The sequence below is a fragment of the Thermobia domestica genome, chromosome 12, assembly GCF_964235325.1.
Source record: "Thermobia domestica chromosome 12, izTheDome1.hap1.1, whole genome shotgun sequence".
Lineage (NCBI taxonomy): Eukaryota > Metazoa > Arthropoda > Insecta > Zygentoma > Lepismatidae > Thermobia > Thermobia domestica.
The window spans coordinates 159,532,169-159,550,728 of NC_137465.1; the positions used below are offsets into that span (position 1 = coordinate 159,532,169).

Sequence of the window (18,560 nt, forward strand, 5' to 3'; positions counted from 1 at the left end):
CTTGCTTGTCAATCTACACACAATGCAACTCCTCCCCTAAGAATCACTTTCTAAGGTAAAAGCGCGCATTTCCTGCCAAGGAAAGTTTATATTACATGTATATAATTATCTCCTTGTGTGGTAACCTAGTATAGGAATGAAGTATTTTCGTGCGTTTTGTAATTTTTGATGTCCTAAGGACATGTACTCCATAGGATACTCCGCCCGAAACTCTCTCTCTACAAGTAGATATACAAAATACTATTGTTTATAGTGCTGACTTAGAAAACTGAGGAGGCAATGATTCACTGTTTTCATTATTTCAGAATAGTGCATAGTTTGCAACATTTAACAGTTTGAAGATGGTAATTTTGCGCAGTAATACAATACAAATGGATATGTAGTGAAGAGAAAAGAAAAAAAAAAAAATATTTGCGATTAACTGTGAAGAGTGAACGACCAAAATGTAAAAGGGCTAATTTCAGGTAAGGTATATTAAAATAACAAACAAATAGTAATATAATATCGAAAACACGTTTATGCAGGTCTAATCCGAGTCTCTATCTGCGGAAGATTAGCCATTTTAAAAATATATACCAAATATAACAAGAAATTATTACGTATCATGACTTAGTACTCTGTTTTCACATACTACTAGTTTACCATGCCTTCCTTATGCAGTTTCGTAGTCACGAGCACATACTTTGCATTACGTTAAATCTGCCTTATTACGAATGTCACATACACTTTGATGACTTTACTTGTATATTTGTTTTTAAATTACATCATCTCTATAAATGCTACACACCTACAGTCCTGCACCGAACAAATTAGGAATAAAATTAGAACGGATCATATCTAAAATTCTCACAAATTTGGTTCACTTGACGGAGAATAACTTGTTAATATATTCGAGTTCATCTATCCATAAATGTTAAAAGCATGAACATGAAAAAGAAGTTGAAATGCCAATAATCAAGCACTGCACCACGTATGATTTTCACCAAACGAATCACCACCTACAAAACATGCTTCATCAAACTTTCAACATACTATAGACATTTTTTCGTATTGACGGCTTCTCTTGCACAGTGGAACTGGCTGATTTGGAGATGAAGAAAGCAGCTATCACGGAACCCATTAAACAACACGTTCAAATTCCACTCAAAACATGGGTGGATGCACATGTCCAATGCCTCTAGCATGATTACCAATATTACAAAGTACTTAGCTCCAGTACTTCTAGTAGCTTCTTAGAAAAGCTTAACCCTTTCGTGCATTACGTCCACTGGAGTGGACACTGCTGATTTGTTACAATTGTGCTCTGTCGGAACTCCCCACCCACAACCAAAGTGCATTGTCTTTTAATAGAAGTTACCTGGGTGGCCTGACGATCTGAATTTTTCTGTCACCTAGCATGAAACTCTGAAAGCAGGGGTGTGACGTCATGAATGCATGCTTGAAACACGCAATAAAGAGGCGTGTCGAGTTCTTCTGGAATATCTTCTAACACCTTCTACGGAGAGTGCGACAAGAAAGTGATATTTTTTCTCTTTTTGCTTTGTTACGTCTGAAACAAGCTGACATCATGATATCAGATCTTGTTCTTGTATCTACAGAAATCAATCAAACAGACATGTCCCATGTAGTGGATCTCATGCATCTAATGAAGATATGATTGTTTTAGCAAAACTTGTTGCTTGCCTTACAAAAATATAATTGGAGCTCCTGTGGCAACCAATGAACCTCATCAAATGTTCTAATATATGTGAAATCCGGGTTCGATTTCTAGTAGATGTCACCATACTTGACTCCAACACGTTATGGCAGACAAAATTAGTATGTTCAGAACACCCCCGAAAAGACCATCGTTCCTGAAATCAAACTAAAATCATAATATGTAGACCTGTACACAAAAACTGCCATGAGCAAATCATGCCATTCAAGTGTACACTTAACACAAAGAATATATAGCCAAGAAGCCCAAAGCTTGAGTCTGGAAATTTGCGTAGGGCACGAAGTAGTGGTTACATGCACGATTTTGATGAATATGTGACTTTTAATTCTTATGACATGTACAGTCCGCAGCAAAAAACCTGCAACATGAACATGTAAGTTTATTGTGAAACGACTAGTCCTTTGTTCCAAAATAAATGTGCAGGGGAGGACGCCGAGGTGTCTTCTGGCGTGATTTGTGCCACTTAGACATAATGTTGATTCCCTGCGCTGTTAGGCACAATTTCACAATCAACTTACATGCTCATGTTGCAGCGTTTTTGCTCCGGACTATACCAAAACCACTTTGGCAAGTTTCCTACCATATAGCGTTTATTCCATTTATTTTTAGTCTAATTTTGCAAACTTTATGTGCCACAATTCAGAAACGATTATCTTACCCAAAATTCATGAGGTCCAATCAAGTGGACAAAGATAATGATTAAAATGGCAAGGCTGTAGAACACAGGTCCCCATCCCACCTAACTGTAATAAAGACAGAAAACAACGTGCCCTGCGAGGCAGTAACCCTCCTGCACTCGCTGACGCTCGCTCGGCAATACTATGTGAATTAAATATGAAACTTTGGTACACAAAAGAACCAATCTAGCTATTAACCTATATGGAGGGACCTATGTTCTAGAACCTTCCGGATTAAAATCTGCTACGAAAATATTAAGTTTCAAAATTTTCTGTTTTACATATAGTAATCAAGAACAATTTGTAAGAGAAAAAACATCACCATATGTCAATGAGAACAATTCATGCATGAAAGGGTTGTCCTGTTTTGCACAAAACAAGAATAACAACATAAGCTTATTACTTTTATAGTGAAACCTTATAGGCTAAAACTAATTAGTTGGTATCCTACTAAAATCAATAACATTTCGAACAGTTACCCAAATAGTGAAAACGCGATGCTTTTAATTATTTTTCCGGGATAAATTCTGCTTTTGGGGAGCCAGACTTTTTCCTAAAAAGTGATACCTCTTTTTCCTAAATATAGCCTGATTTTCGTTAGGTTAGGTGTTTCACGGGAACTTGAACTTCATACTTACCTTCACGGTTTGTACAGATCGGCAATAGCTTTTTTTTTCTTCCTAGTTTTGGTCCAGGAAACAGTAAAAGCCAGGTGCTAACCATCGACACAGCGGATAACATTACATCACCAATCGATCACAATGCTTTAAAATTATGAATGCTCATTAAAAAAAGCTACCACTAACAACTCACTGTAAATAAAGACAAAATGCAATATCTCGAAGTACATATTAAGCTGGGATAGAGTATTCTCAGTGGAACGAGAGAAATGAAAAAAAAAAAAATCAATCAATACACATCGAAACTAACCTTTGTATTTAGTTTCTTTTAACACGAACAAGTTAACGAAAGACAACTAAAAAGTTAGCCTCTCGAAGCGTATATTCACTCTAAATAAAACCTCAAAAAGCAGGAGCAAGTGAAACAATACACATTGATGACTTAACACGTAGTTTATACACTGAAGGGGTAAGGGCAAACCCGCCCAAAACTACATAACAATAACATTACTATTATAATAAATATTAAAACTGTACTTAATTTAAAAATGACAAGTATCACATCAACATCATCGAATGGCATTACTCGAGAAGAGGGTTCTATCAAATTTTGACACATTCCTTACATTTTCAGATTAGGTTAGAGCTATGTATTGCTTTTCGCAGAACATGTGCTAAGTAAGTAGCCACTTGCAAATTAATTCAAAAGGGGCCAGAAAAAATGAAATTTTGGAGTCTTACGTCCCACGCTTATGCCGGTTAGGCTAAAGGAGACGGTGAAGACGAGAAATGAATGAAATGAAGAAATTAGGAGGAAACGGGAGAACCCGAGGAAACCCACGCACACGGTAAAACAGCGCGGATGTATGGCATAAAAACTAGTGCATAGATAAAACACGAACAGCTTGTGCTAGGCAGGCAATAAAAAGCACGAATGCGATTTAATCGAGCCAGGGATGTGTTCGTACTGCGCAGGCGCGACAGCAACAGGACCATACGCATAATCAATAACTTAAGAGCACATTTAATACGGTAAGAATCAGGGTTTGCCCAAGTGAGCCCAGCCCGAAAAAACCCCGGTGGGTCTTTTCGGGTTGGACCCACCTAAAAAAAAAACCCACTTGGGTTCTTGACCTATTTGCTAGTACATTATTGGTACAACTAAGGTGGTCACATTGTAAGTGATTTTTATCAAATTTTAGACTTTTCTTGGGCGAATTAGAGACTTTCACGTTAAGGTATACAACATTCAACATAACACCTTTATAAAGTTCAGAATGAATTTAAAAAACTTTCCAAATGAATTTTTAAAAAAAAACTTACCTTAGCTTGAGATAGTTATAGAACAAATTAATGTATGGATTATGCTTATAGCCTATTTGAAGTAAAATAAGCAATTTTGTATTTTAGAAAATATTTTCCGTGAATAGTGTTCTCGTCGACTGTGTGAGACAATGACAATCTTGAAATATAAATCACATTTTAACACTTTTACCCCAAAGACACTGAAATATTTTGAAAAAACCCGAAAAGAAAACCCATATGGGCCCAAGTGGGTTGGGCTTTTTCAAACCCTGGTAAGAATACACTAGCAAGGTTCCAGATTACTGATCCCCCTTCCCATTGAGCAGTAATAAAGACAGAAAACAACGAGCCCTGCGGGGCTCTAACCCGCCTTCACTCGCTCGGCAATACTGTATAAGTTAAATGCATAAACTTTAGTACAGAAAGAAACCTACCAGCCACTTATCTACATGGGGGACCAGTAATCTAGAACCTTCCCGAATACACTTTGAGCAGAACAAGTGATTTTTATCACAGGATGCAGTATTGCGGACGCAATAAAACCAATGTTATTTGTACGTAATAGGTACGGTTCGGGATGCAAAGTTCCTATGAATGTTCTGCTCAAAGTGCACTTTTGCCTACTTACCAGGGTTGGCAAAAACCATGGTTTTTATTAAAAAAACCAAAAAAACCGGTTTTTATGGTTTAAACCAGGTTTTTTTGGTTTAAACCAGGTTTTTTTGGTTTAAACCAGGTTTATTTGGTTTAAATAATTTGCTCTTTGTATTCATATCACATATGGACAGAAATAAGTTTGTTTCGCCTTGATGTTATTATGTAACAGCCGGGTTATGCTGGAAGGGGTCACATAAGCTTAAAGCGGAATAAAAACTGCTTCTCGAGTTACATCCGAGAGAAATTTTCCTCCATTTGAACTCGGAACCAGGATTAATTGGCCACAAATGCGATACGTCTGCCGACTCACTCACGAAGAAATCCTGATAAAAATGCGTTGTACTGACCTTCCATGCTTCTTAATATAACTGTCAAGAGTTATTTCAGGACAAAAAGATGAACAGTTGCACAAGTGAAACCATTATACAGAATTACATATGGACAATTTCAAAGTACTACAGAACTAATTTAGTTCAAGTTAGTTAACAACGACTTTTATTGGTCCAAATTAAAGAAATACAACGACTTAATTTGCATATCAGTTAGAAAAGTGACTAAAGATACGAATTATTTGAGTCCACTTTGGCTCAGACTCATTTATACATAAATAGATACCAAAGTTACTTCTCATTTCACTAAATGCCTCTCGTGGGGTCTGTATGACCCCCCCCCCAAACACACACAAAGTACGATGTATTTTATCAATAGTAAACATTGAAACAAAACAATATTTAGGATTTTTCTTTGATTGCAATTACACAACAATAATAACAGCTACAAAAAATCACAAAACGAACATTTATAAACTTATATAAAAAAAGTTGCTTTTGTAGTATAATCTTTTTGAGTAATGAATGGGGAATTTAGGTCTGAATATAATACGAATAATGTACGGGAGTGAAAACTGATAACTCACAAATGTGTGTTCATCAAGATTTTACAAACACTTACACTTTTACGAACAGTTTTCGTTTTTTGGTTTAAACCACCTTGGTTTAAACCAGCCAACCCTGCTACTTACACGTTTATACTTTCACTGTCACTCAAAATTCATTTCAATATGCTATGCACTGACTGTAATTACTCTTCATAAAAATGCTTCGCATCTTAATGTACCAATAAATCCTGTATTTATCGTTTGCTCGGATGAACCCCACCGAACTATTTTCATAATCCGCCTCACTCACGAACTATTCCCCTTATGGAAATATTTTTTTTTTTTTTTTTTCCACTTTACATACGCGTTAGAACTTTGGGGGTTGTTTAGATGAAGCAAACCAAATATACGTAAAGAGATTTACAGAAGAAATGAGTTGAACCAAGGGAAACAATTGATCTGTGTTTTAACTAAGAAATATAGGAGTACATGTTATAGAAATGAGAAATGCATGCTGCTGTAGAGACTATGTACACTCATGTCCATTATTATTTTCTTCATGTCTATAAATATGTTGTAGTAATATAATTTGATAGCGAATTCACCCGGTATTTCTTGTAATGTTAGTATGTGTATAATCGGCAAAGACATGTATGTGGTGCATTTAGCAACAATTTGTTTTACTCATTCTAATTTTCGTATTTATAATAGTTTTCCTACGAACACAAATATACATTTCCCGATTTACACATAGCATCAGTATTAAAAGTACCCTGCAAAATTATCAAATTATATTCTTACAAGACGACAGTTATAGATATACGACAATCATTTTGTATATGAGCGTACCTACCGGAAGTGCACGTTAAGTGAATATGGACACAATAATGCAAATAATTAGCTCAAACCTAATCTAATATTAACAGAAATTAGCGACATTGAAACTTCTGGAAAAGAAGTGGGCCACCTCAACTAAAATAGGCCGAACTTTTAAACAAAATAATTTGGAACTGTAAAATCTACGAATAATACAAGATTTTTATTAGATAAAACCTTAACAAAATGATTGTGAAACTGTAAGTTTCCTACAAGCTTTCACAAGTTATAGTACATCTTATTGCAAATCTCGATCTGATAATGAAAAAAAAAAATGCGCAACAGCCCGTTGCAGTTTATTTTGGTTGTAGCTTTTTACATAATATTGATTACTTCAACATCATACACGTGTCATGTAATCATATATAGGCTATATCTTCCACTTACTTCCTCTTAAGCACGTAGCCTACATATTGTTTCTTTTTTTTTTTTTTTTTTTGTCTGATCACACACAAACAGCGGTCCTGTACTGCCAGTAACGAACTCAAAACTGAATACTTAAAGAACCACAACAAAACAAAAACTAGTAATCTGGTTACACATAAAATGAGATTATAAATGACTTAGCAAATAGCGTAGCACTCGTTTGCATCGGTTACCTTACTGTAACCTTTATACAGTATATCGTAAGCAGAAATTGGCTTATTCTTTCTAACAAGTTACTAACTTTCCACTTTTTGTATTATCAGATTCCGAATCTGCACCAAATACTTCCTTTATTATAAAAAATGATCACAGCTTCAGTTCGCTAAGTTCCTTAGATTCTGCAGTTAGGTTTCTGACATTCTAACCTCTCCACTTTCCGGATTCACGTTTTGTATGAGGGTGATATTGTCTCCTTTTAACATGATTCTTCCCAAGGGCTTTCGGTTTTGAGTTTTGCGATGGTATTCCTCAGCATCATCCAACACTAAGTTCATATATTCATCAAAGCCCACGATGTGTCCTTCAATTCGCAAGTTTTTCGTTTCGTACAGCCATACTTGAACACGAGATCTGTTTTGTAAGTAGCGGAATATAAGGTTGATGGGTTGTACCATCACCTTTTGCACTTTTGGGGGCCCTTTGTACGACATTTTCGATTTTCTACTTAGTCTGTAACACCTAACTCCCAAACAACAAGTAAATTTACTGTCCACCAGTTTTTCCACTCAATAACTACCCGCCACTTCCAGACAAACAAAACACACAAAGAATAGCCACCAATTGCAATGTTCAAGAAAAATAAGCGGCAATCGACTGTTTACCATACAGTGTTGCTAAGTACTAACTAACAGTGTACACCTAGTGTTACCAGTTCGGTAACTCAAAAGTGACTTGTAAAAACAATCAACGGAAATAACATCCCGAAATATAAATAAAAAAAAGCCGCTGTTTTGTTATAGTTTATGGCATACGTGACGCTGTTCGTTCAATGTATAGCACAGTAACACCATTTATTTCCACATAACCACATAAATAACCATATAAACAACCAAATTATTGATATAATCTTCTGCAAGCAATCCCGCAACAAAACGTTGCAAAATATCCAAAACAGAATACTTCGACAGGCGAAAAAGCTTACTATATGCATCATCGTTGAAGTACTCAAAAGGATTTTCCCTGTCTCATTATTCTTCTAGGTCGGATAGCATATTCTATCAGTTCGAGCACTTCAGATTCATCTTTTGCAAGCATATTAACTCTACTCACAGCTGATCACGACGTTATCAAGGATTAACCTCCCGTTTTCGATGGGTAATCTTAATTCAACGATTTGGCGATATAGGGCCTTATGCAGAGTCGTTTTGATGTGTGATTAGTAGCATACTAAAGAGTTCGACTAACATATGTTCTCTGCAGTAGTCAGGTTTTTAGTATGACGCTAATCATAACGTCAAAATGACTCTGCATAAGGCGGATAATCTTCAGATCAGTGTTGGTGCAACACATTATCCTCACGTCGATTATTAACTTTAGTTTAATGCCTATCCACGGATTAATCCTCAGTTGGTGCAACCGAGCATCAGAGTTTATTTTGGATTCAAAAGTTCCGGTTTCAGTTATGTTTCTTCATAATTCATTAATTACTTCATTATCTACAATAGACAAGTTCAGTTACGGTTTGCGTCAACGTAATGCAAAATCAAATTTTTCTATTTCGTTTGGTTTAAACCTCATAAGAATTATAATGATTTCTTGCGTTTTTTTTTTTTTCGTTACTTTGATGTACCCAGAGTTTTGTAAAGACTGGTATTGAATGTTCCCTTAATGTGTATAGCTCATGCGAAACGACTGGGTCTTAAGAGATATTTTATAGTAATTTTTATTGGTGTTTCAATGGCACGATCATATACGGGCCGTGTCCAAAAGAGCAACGTACACACTTCGAGAATGCACACTTGAAGTCTACAAATGGAGTGTACACTAGATAGTTTACACTTCGTAAAAGTAACTTCTGATGCGCACTTCGTTCCAGCACCAAGAAAAAGTTAAGTTGAGTTTAACGTCCCGTTCAGCAGCGAGGCTATATGTGACGTGGACCTACTGATTAACGTGGAATCTGAACTACATGTGCTCCCGCCGGGAATCGAAACTGGGAGAATTTCGTTTGCTACAAAATAAATTAATGCTTTAAAAAAAAAAAGGCGAATGCCTTTCCAGTTATATTAAAGATAAATATATTGTATAGGTTGATAATACAGGATAATAAAGATTGTACAGGAGTTTCTTTTATGTATGCCAACACCTTCAGCTTTGCCTTACCTGCAAAAATTTGTCATTTCGGATCTCTTATTACGCGCAGATTAACAAGAGAGGAGCCAAAGATAATAACTATATACACATTGTGTTATGTGCACAATAAACTCGTAACAGCATAAAAACCACTGAACTTGGTGATGTTCTATTTCATTAGGCATGCCTGTGCGAGGGAATATTTATTAAACCGGGAGGAGAGTAGCATTGGTGAATAGAGCGTTGATGACACTTGCGAAGTAACTTAGGAATTTCATTCCAAGTGAAAGCAGGCAACTTGCTATAGCGTTAGGGCACCGAAGGTACTGAGGGGTTTACAATATTGTGGCGCAAAACCATTTTCGGAGAGAATTCATATTGCGTTTAACTGCTTCCTGCACAGTACATTACACAAGAATGACACTGAAGGTGTTGTAGTGCTACCGAATTGCTTGTCACAAGCATACTGATTGGACTATTTCTATCATATAGCGCTAATAATTGAGTTTCTTAGATGCTCCCCTTTCTTTGTGAATCTATAGATTTTCCCCGTAAATCTTCGAAATACAGTCTTCATATTCTTAATCTGTATTTACGAAACAAATCCCGTCGTCCAAATATAACCATAAAAACCTATTAAGATGATAAGAACTTTATGAAAAGTAAGAGACGGTTTTATGAAAATATAGTATGTATGTTATGCAATGGCTCTCATTGTTCAACCAAACGGGGGGAATTACTTGTTCTTAATCGTTTCATATTTTGGGTACAGTAATGGGATCATATGAATTAAGAGGAATGTGTGAAATCTTTGCTACATGTGTAGAAAAAAATTTTGACCTGTATTTCACTTTTAGTTAGCTCTCAAAAATGTGCAATAATTGGCATATCACGGTCCTTCACACAGATCAAGTGCAGGGAATTATGGTAGCTGTGAAAGGAATTTGTTTAGAATCAAAACTGGAAAATTAGGCCTATCTACCAACGAATTAACATTTGCAGCTTAGCTATAGCCATAGGGTAACAAATAATCTAGGTATTCATTATTCTATGCTAAAGCTAAAAACTTTAATGCATATCCAATTAAAGTTTCTAACTTACGTGCAAATAGCTACATTACAGATAGTCTAATTATCACAATTAAACTACATAAACAATGTAATATTTTAGCCAATCAGTAATAATACACCTACTTGTGTGCGATGACAAAGAAAAATTCCTTTCCCTCTGCCACTAAGCCAATTGTAGCCACTTGTTAACAGATGGAAAATTAACTAAAATTTGCTGAATTTTTCTCGAGTGCAAAGAATCTTGCCTAACGATAGCCCATTGACTCCAGTCAATTACATTAGTAACCAGAGAATGTTACGACAACGAATAAAAAAAAAACAGCAGAATAGGTATTTCTGAAGAAAGAATAAAACGTAGTTGTTCAATTTCCATATACGTATGAAACTAAAATAAAATTAATTTTGCAATATTAATTCCAAAGCTATGTAATAAATATTTTCATGATTTATTATACTAGAAACTCTGGACATTTTAAGAATGAACATTTTATCAAGATTTAACTACAAAATATCTTAAATATCAACAAACTAATTATCTTAACTACAATGGATAACACATTTTATAATAAATTAAATTTTTAATCATCCTAACTTCTAATATTAAGTTTCTGACATAAATATAAATGTGTATATTAAACATTACACCAAAATTATACACAGGGTCTTCCCAAATTTGGTGCAACGACCAAAAAGAGTAGGATCAAATTCTCAAAACTTCCTTCTTATCTGTGAAAAGAAACTATTAGATTAATTTCAAGAAAAAAGGAAAACGAATTTCAAAAATTTTGGAGAAACTTGTAGAGCAGATGAACAGAATGAAAAATCATCATAAGCGCAGTGTGGAGGGGCACTATGAATTTTCCGAAGACACTTGGTTTATTACGATTCATATTAAAAACAATATTACCTAGAAATATATATTAAGGAAATATTTATTAATATTGAGTAGGCAAGGAGGTGGGGGTGATCCTGTTTTCTTCCTTTCTAGATCAAATATCCAAGAAGATAAATTTTGGTAGATGAATCATCCTTGATCATTATTATTAATGAAAGTACCTAACATGAAAGTAAGAGCAGATTTATTCGTGAAATAGGATATCCAAACCATGAATTTTTGTAAGGTTGTCGATGAATAATAGACTTGCAGAAGGATGTTTGTTTCCACGTTGGCATTTTAAAAATAAATACGATGAATAAATGAGTAGATTAATAATATTTATTTTAATATATATTCCAAGGATGTTATAAATAGAGGATCTGCCCATATGTATCTTCATCCTATTAAATCGGAGAAGCCAAAAATGAACCGAGCATCGGCACGTCTGATTGGTTACTCTTGTTTCTGCCATCGTCTGATTGGCTACTTTTGTTTCCGCCATGATTGTTGGCTCAAAACATTGTGATCCTATTGGGTGGAATGGGCAGAGTAGGGGTGGCGAAACTGTGACGTATGGCTTCAAGATTTTGTTGTAAGGGCAGATCCTCTATTTTATAAGATCCTTGATATATTCCTTAATTTCTATTTTTAAGCAAAAATGGTTATTGTTTTGTTCTTGTTGGAATAAGTGTTTATCATTTTTAACTTAAAGATTGACTTGGTTAATTACAATATAGGCTTATTGTCCGGAGATTAGAATGGTTGTTGGACTATTGACTTTCAGTATTAGATTATGGTTAGGTTTCGGGATTGGTTTATCTTTGATTTCCATATAAACTGTTCCAAAAATGAATCTACATTCTAGAAGATACGTATATTTTGTAAATTTATCGGTTAGTAATTAATTGTCTATTGTAGAATGATCCCATTCAGTGCACCGATTGCCGTAACTTGCTTATGTGATTGTTCATTATTTATATTCGGAACAGTAAATCATATGTGCCATAAAATACTCTCTGTTTCAGGTTGTGAATATACTAGAACGGAAATGACGTTCAACGTGACGCCGGGTAATGCCACTTTGCCAATTATAGTTGTTCCTGGTAGGAATAATAAAGTTTAAAAAATGAAAAACACGAAAAAATTAACTAAACAGTGGAAAGTGTCTTAATAATAATAATAATAATAATAATAATAATAATAATAATAATAATAATAATAATAATAATAATAATAATAATAATGTCAATACATGAACCATTTTCAGCATTATGTTACGCTATTGTAAGTTTTTCTGTTTTTAATATCATGTTTTTCAATTTGCTGTATGATATATATACTCTCACGAGGAAAACTTCAGCCATATGAGAAATAAAGGACGTTGTAAATAATAATGATTATTGTAATATTGTAAATGTAATTTACTTACCACACGTAATTTATTCTCCCTTCTCCGTTTCCAGGAGGTTATTGATGCCTAATATTTTTTCTGGTTGAAGGAAAGTGTCTGTGTTGAATATACAAGAAATCTTGATAGTCAATTCTACAAGGTGCGGCAGAACCGATTAAGCAGTTCCTATCAATTACCACGAGAGCTGTGGTGGGGGTAGGCAGTTGCACGTGATCTGCCTTTGTTCAGTCGTTAACCCAATTTCAGTAGCTAATATGGTCTGGACCGGTGCACATCGTAGTTTTGCCGTTTGCGCTTATTATTAAAACAACAGATCTGTGATCACAACCTCGTCTCTTTGAGGGGTGATGTCGAGTGGCCTGCGCGGTCACCAGATTTAAGCATTTGTGACTACTTTATTTGGGGATATCTGAAGGAAAAGGTTTTCAAAAGCCGCCCTCACATCCTACCAGAGTTAAAACAGCGGATTATTGACGAGGTGAATGCCATACCCCGCGATATGTGTGTGAGACCTGCTCGAAACTTCAGGGATCGTCTACTACAATGTATTGATGCTAACGGCCGCCATCTTGAGGACATTATTTTCAAAACTAAATGAATGTAAAATGGTATATTGTACTAATTTAGAAAATAAAAACATTTTTTTCTCAATATATCCATATTTACTTTTTATTGCTCCTTAAAACTGCTTAGTTGGTTCTGCCGAACCCTGTACATCGTGGTTTTGAGATGTATAGTGTATATTCGATCGTATTAGCTGCTAACCATGTAATAGAATTTTGTTAGTTTGAGTTAGTTAAACAGTTGAACAAGCCGTTTTGATGTTGTATCATGCTATCTATGCCTTTGACTGTTTACCCAGTGCTAACCTGGTTTCGTCCATGTAAACAATACATTTAACTACTCCTCTGAGTTGTTTAATATTCTTCTAAAACTAATGCCTTTATGTTATGATGTCCATTCTCTAGTGGATACCGCGTGCGCCTTTAGTGTACGTTGTTGCAGTTAGACTTCTGGCGAGAGAGGACAAAAATTTAATTTCATAATCATTAATTTCCATTAATCATTCATGTTGAACCTAAAGGGCTCAAACTAACAAAATTCCATTACATGGTTAGCAGCTAATACGATCGAATATATACTATACACCTGGAAACCACGGTATAGAATCGACTATCAAGTTTTCTTGTGTATTAAAGACATACTTTACTTCAACTAGAAAGAAAAAATGTAATTTACCTGGACATTGCACTTTCTGAATATATATGAAACTCAAAACAAAAAGAAAACTTAGCTCGATTCCTTTCCATCAAAAGCCGCTCCCAGCGCTCTTTCCACTCTACTATCGACATCTGTATGAGATTCTTTCGCTGTATAAATTCTTTACCTTTAATTGCTCCAACGCAATACAAGTAATGCTGAAACTAACAATAGTACTTTCGATTTTTTCAGGATGTGAGATAGACATCAACAATGATCTACCAGAAAATCAACCATTGATTTTCGTCGTTTCAAAGAAGTCGGGTAAAGACGCTTATAAATTTGCATTTCCCGAAGCAAAAACAGGGGAGATTGTATTAGATGAAGGGGAGCAAGTTCTTCTTGCGTGTCCAGGTCCAAAGAATGAACTTGATGCTTTGGATACCAATGAAGTTACTGCAACATGCGAAAGAGGAAGTAAACTTTCTGTTGATGGTGACGCTTACAATTTAGGAAAGTTGGGGTGTAGTGATTCTATAAAGAGTGAAGTTAGAATAGATGGAACCTGTATGAATGGTAAAGCCAAGTATGTGGAACTAGGTTTCGAAGTAAAAGAAAAATGGTTCTCATTAGTAGATTGTTGTTTTGACGACAAAATATTGACAACATATTACAGCAGACACATTTTGTATGGTAGTGCAATACAAGGAGCCGAACAAGAATCGAGCAGGCCATCTTTTGTTGAAGCAGATATGTTTCCAGGAGTGTCCGCAAACAATGCTTACAAAGACCAGACAGAAGCTTTTACTGAAATTTTAGGTTCATCAAAACTTGCCAAAAAGTACACTGAGAAGAAAGGTGGCCTTTACCTTGCACGTGGACATCTTGCCCCAGATGGAGATTTTATTTTTGCATCATGGCAATTTGTCACATATTATTATATTAATGTTGCACCTCAGTGGCAAATTTTTAATGCTGGTAATTGGTTACAATTAGAAAATGGCGCGCGAAAATTTGCAGGTGAACATAAAGTGGATCTTGATGTTATAACGGGCACATATGATATATTATCCTTACCTGACAAAGATAATAAGGAACAAGACATTTATCTTCATGTTAGTGGTAAAACACGAAAAATGCCAGTTCCAAAATTTTTCTGGAAAGTTCTTTATGATCCTAAGTCCAAAGAAGGAATTGCATTTGTAGGTATCAATAATCCTTTTATTTCCTCCGTTCACTCAAGTGACATACTTTGTAAGGATATTTGTAACAAAGTAGAATGGGTTGACTGGAATGTAAAGGATTATAATAAAGGTTATATGTATTGTTGTGATGTAAATGATCTCCGAAAGAAAATTAAATATATCCCACCGTTGACTGTTAAGGGTATCCTTGACTGAGAAAATAATCGAATACATCTGGAGTAATAGAGATTGTTTTAAGTGAGCAGAATATTCTTATTGAAAGTTATGTTGAACTTTTTTAAAGTTTCTTACATAAAAACAGTTATTGTAATATTTTAAAAATGGGTTTTTATAATTGTCTTGTCTCGTCCGTCAACTTAATCTTTAGGATAATGTGAAACATATATCTTTCCACGCATCACTAATGGTGAAAAAAGCTGCTAGACTGAAACGGAATGGAATTCCTGTCGTCCTGTTTGTGGTTAATGTTTTGGTGTGGTAAGCCATGGAGCTATTAGCGATACAGTAGTCAAAAGAGTGAAAACTTATCGTTAATATTTCTGCAATACTGCAATTGTATAACATGATCAGGTAAACGAATAAACGAGATTCGATTGTGTTGACCAAACTTTATTTTCTTGTAATTTTCAATAGGAATATAATGTTTGCTTGTGGTTGACAGAAATCATATCTATTATTTCGTGTGCCTTTTATCGTATCTCTACGATGGATGTATAACGAGGAATTCTTTTTTCTATAAACTCTTTAAAATACAATAAATAACGATTTCTTTGGAATATAGGTTATAATAATCAATATTTCCATGCACTGCAGCATGTCATTTGAAATTTGACCTGGAATTCATTTATAATATTTCCTCATTTTAAAAATATTTTAATGGAAAGCAACAACTTGAACATATTTGATAGTTGCTTTGCATGCAGTGCTATTCCAATAGTAACAAGAACTCTATCATTGACTGTTTTATTACTTTTCGCGAAAAAGCAAATTAAGTTTTCACTAATCTTGCCAATACTTACAAGACAGTTTATGACAAGTTTAAATGGGTAAGCCAATTAATGTTATAACAAACTTACTACGGGTAAGTTAATTGTTTTTAGGTAAGACCTGCAGAAAGCTTATCTTAACAAGCAAGACAAAATTTAAAATACAAGCCTTATAAAAGACGACAAAAGATAAATGAAAGAAACAAAACTAGCAAAATGCAAGCTTTAATTGGACTAATCCACTTATTAAAAATCCTGAAAATTGGTGTGTTAGATATTGCCTTCACAAAACATGGTAATTATATTAAAATAACTAGATTATATCATATATTATTTACTATGCAGTAAATATCAACAAAATGAAAAAAGATTCCTGAGCTTTTTATGTTGATTAAGTACTCGTAACTAGTGGTTCGTCTGATACGTAGTACGTGTTGAGTTTAATCCGAATTTAGGAGGAGACTTTTTTCTTATCAAATTTAAAAATACATAAGAAATGTTAAGGACTTAATAATTGATAACATTCGAGTATGAGTAGTTTAAATTGGTTGAAAATGAGAATCAAAATATTGTCAGACTTACTTTTATTTCAATTGAGTATATAAGCTGTTTTTCCACCCCTATTCCAATATGCATTGGTAATTCGCATCACTAACATTTGCAATTCAAATTACAATCATGAACTATACATAAATTGTACAATTCATTGCTATGTTTTTTCTTACGTACTGACAAATAGCCATCAATTTCCTGTATTTTTACAAGTACTTTGGTGTATTGATGTGTTTATTCGTTTAATAAATACTTTACAAGTAGGTAGTCTTAGTTTGAACAACGAAACCTAATCAAAATAATAATTTGTATCGACAGTACAATATGGAAGTGACTCTAATACTAAAAAATAAACCACTAAGTAGTCATAGGCATAGTCAATAATATTTATGCATAATGCTATAGGATAGACCTACCTTTGTTATGATAAAGTGTTGTCTTTGAATTGCCTTTAGCAATGATTATTTGTTATATTGTAAAATTATATTTTATTACGCTAATTTATATTTAGTTCCTATGGTCTTTGAAAAAACTTGACCATCCATCTGTACTTTATATAGACTATATGCTTGCAAATGTTTGTTGTAAATTTTAATTCTCTGTCTTGATAGCTGATCTAAATATTAATCTAAAGAAGGTTTACTTTTGTTCGATTTAAATCCGTCTGTGTTAAAGAATAGGGTCTTTTCAAAGAAACATTTAGTGGGCTAGATTCTTGAAGAGACATTAAGTGAAGAAAAGAAAACTGAAATAACTTCTATACTGAACACTATAACAAATAAATGCATAAAAATGCATTAGTAGTATCATTAAGGTAATTTTATTTTTTAAATTCAAGTTTCAATGCTTATATTCCTGGGTTATTTAAAATCTGTAATCCTAAACATTTTAAAAATATATTTTCTTTTGTGTTTATTTTGAATGACATGTGTCTTGTTGTAGATGAGTCTATGTAATAATTTGACCTGTTCAATAAAGATTTTTTTTAAACTTTAAATGTTAAAGTTTCGTATTGAATCATAAACAACTTTCTTTGCTTTTTATTCAAAAAGAACAAAATTTCAAGAAGCTACTTTCCAAGATAATAATTTTTCATGCATATCCAATTGTTCTTGTCTCATTGATATAAATTTTGCCTTAATCCACCTCAAAATTAGTTTAGTTGTGTACCAAATCTTGTTGTTTATTTGCTTGTTGAAGTTAAGTCGGCTATCTCTTTGTAGCAGCGAATTTATAAGAGAGACTTACAGTTTAATATGGAACCGAACTACTATAATGCATTCAATGCTGTCTAATGGTATCTTGCTCGGAGCCCAGTACATCAAAGGCGCACGTTCTTTCCACTACATAAGTGAGAAGGGCTCCATTGTATTCAATAGGAACATATTCCCTTATATTAAGAAAACTTCTAGATAGCTATTTAATTTATGGCATTGTTAAACTGCCAAATTATATTTCATAACGTAATAATTTATGAGTATTTACAAGTTACAGAAATCAGAATAGGTGACCCTTATTATACTTATTAGGTGTGTTTATTATACTTATATAGCATATGGTAAATAAATTGATTGACTAAAGGTTTAATGAAGACGGCTGTGACGACGCTATTTGTTCCAATCGGGATACCATAGGATGAAGCAAACAGCATTGTCAACTCTTTTTGAAATTCCATTTTTTGAGTTAAATTTTAGACTCATTCAAACAACTACTGCTTCCTTACTATTTATCGTACGATCATGGTTCATACCTCGTTTTTTTTAGAATAGAGCATCCTTCCAACGACAACACTCGTTTGTCCGTATTATACAT

At 34.1% G+C, this 18,560-nt stretch overlaps 1 protein-coding gene and 1 pseudogene across 1 annotated transcript in view; one reads left to right on the forward strand and one right to left on the reverse strand.

Moving 5' to 3' along the window:
- Positions 1-17,734, forward strand: part of LOC145666770 (salivary endonuclease-like) — a 71,567-nt gene extending 53,833 nt beyond the window's left edge. Inside the window, exon 3 of the mRNA XM_081734323.1 lies at positions 14,258-17,734. Coding sequence (XP_081590449.1) covers positions 14,258-15,405 — 1,148 coding nt within the window. The 3' untranslated portion in view covers positions 15,406-17,734. The remainder of the gene's footprint in view (positions 1-14,257) is intronic.
- Positions 6,874-7,976, reverse strand: LOC145666769 (putative small nuclear ribonucleoprotein E pseudogene; annotated as a pseudogene).
- Positions 17,735-18,560: the final 826 nt, after the last annotated feature.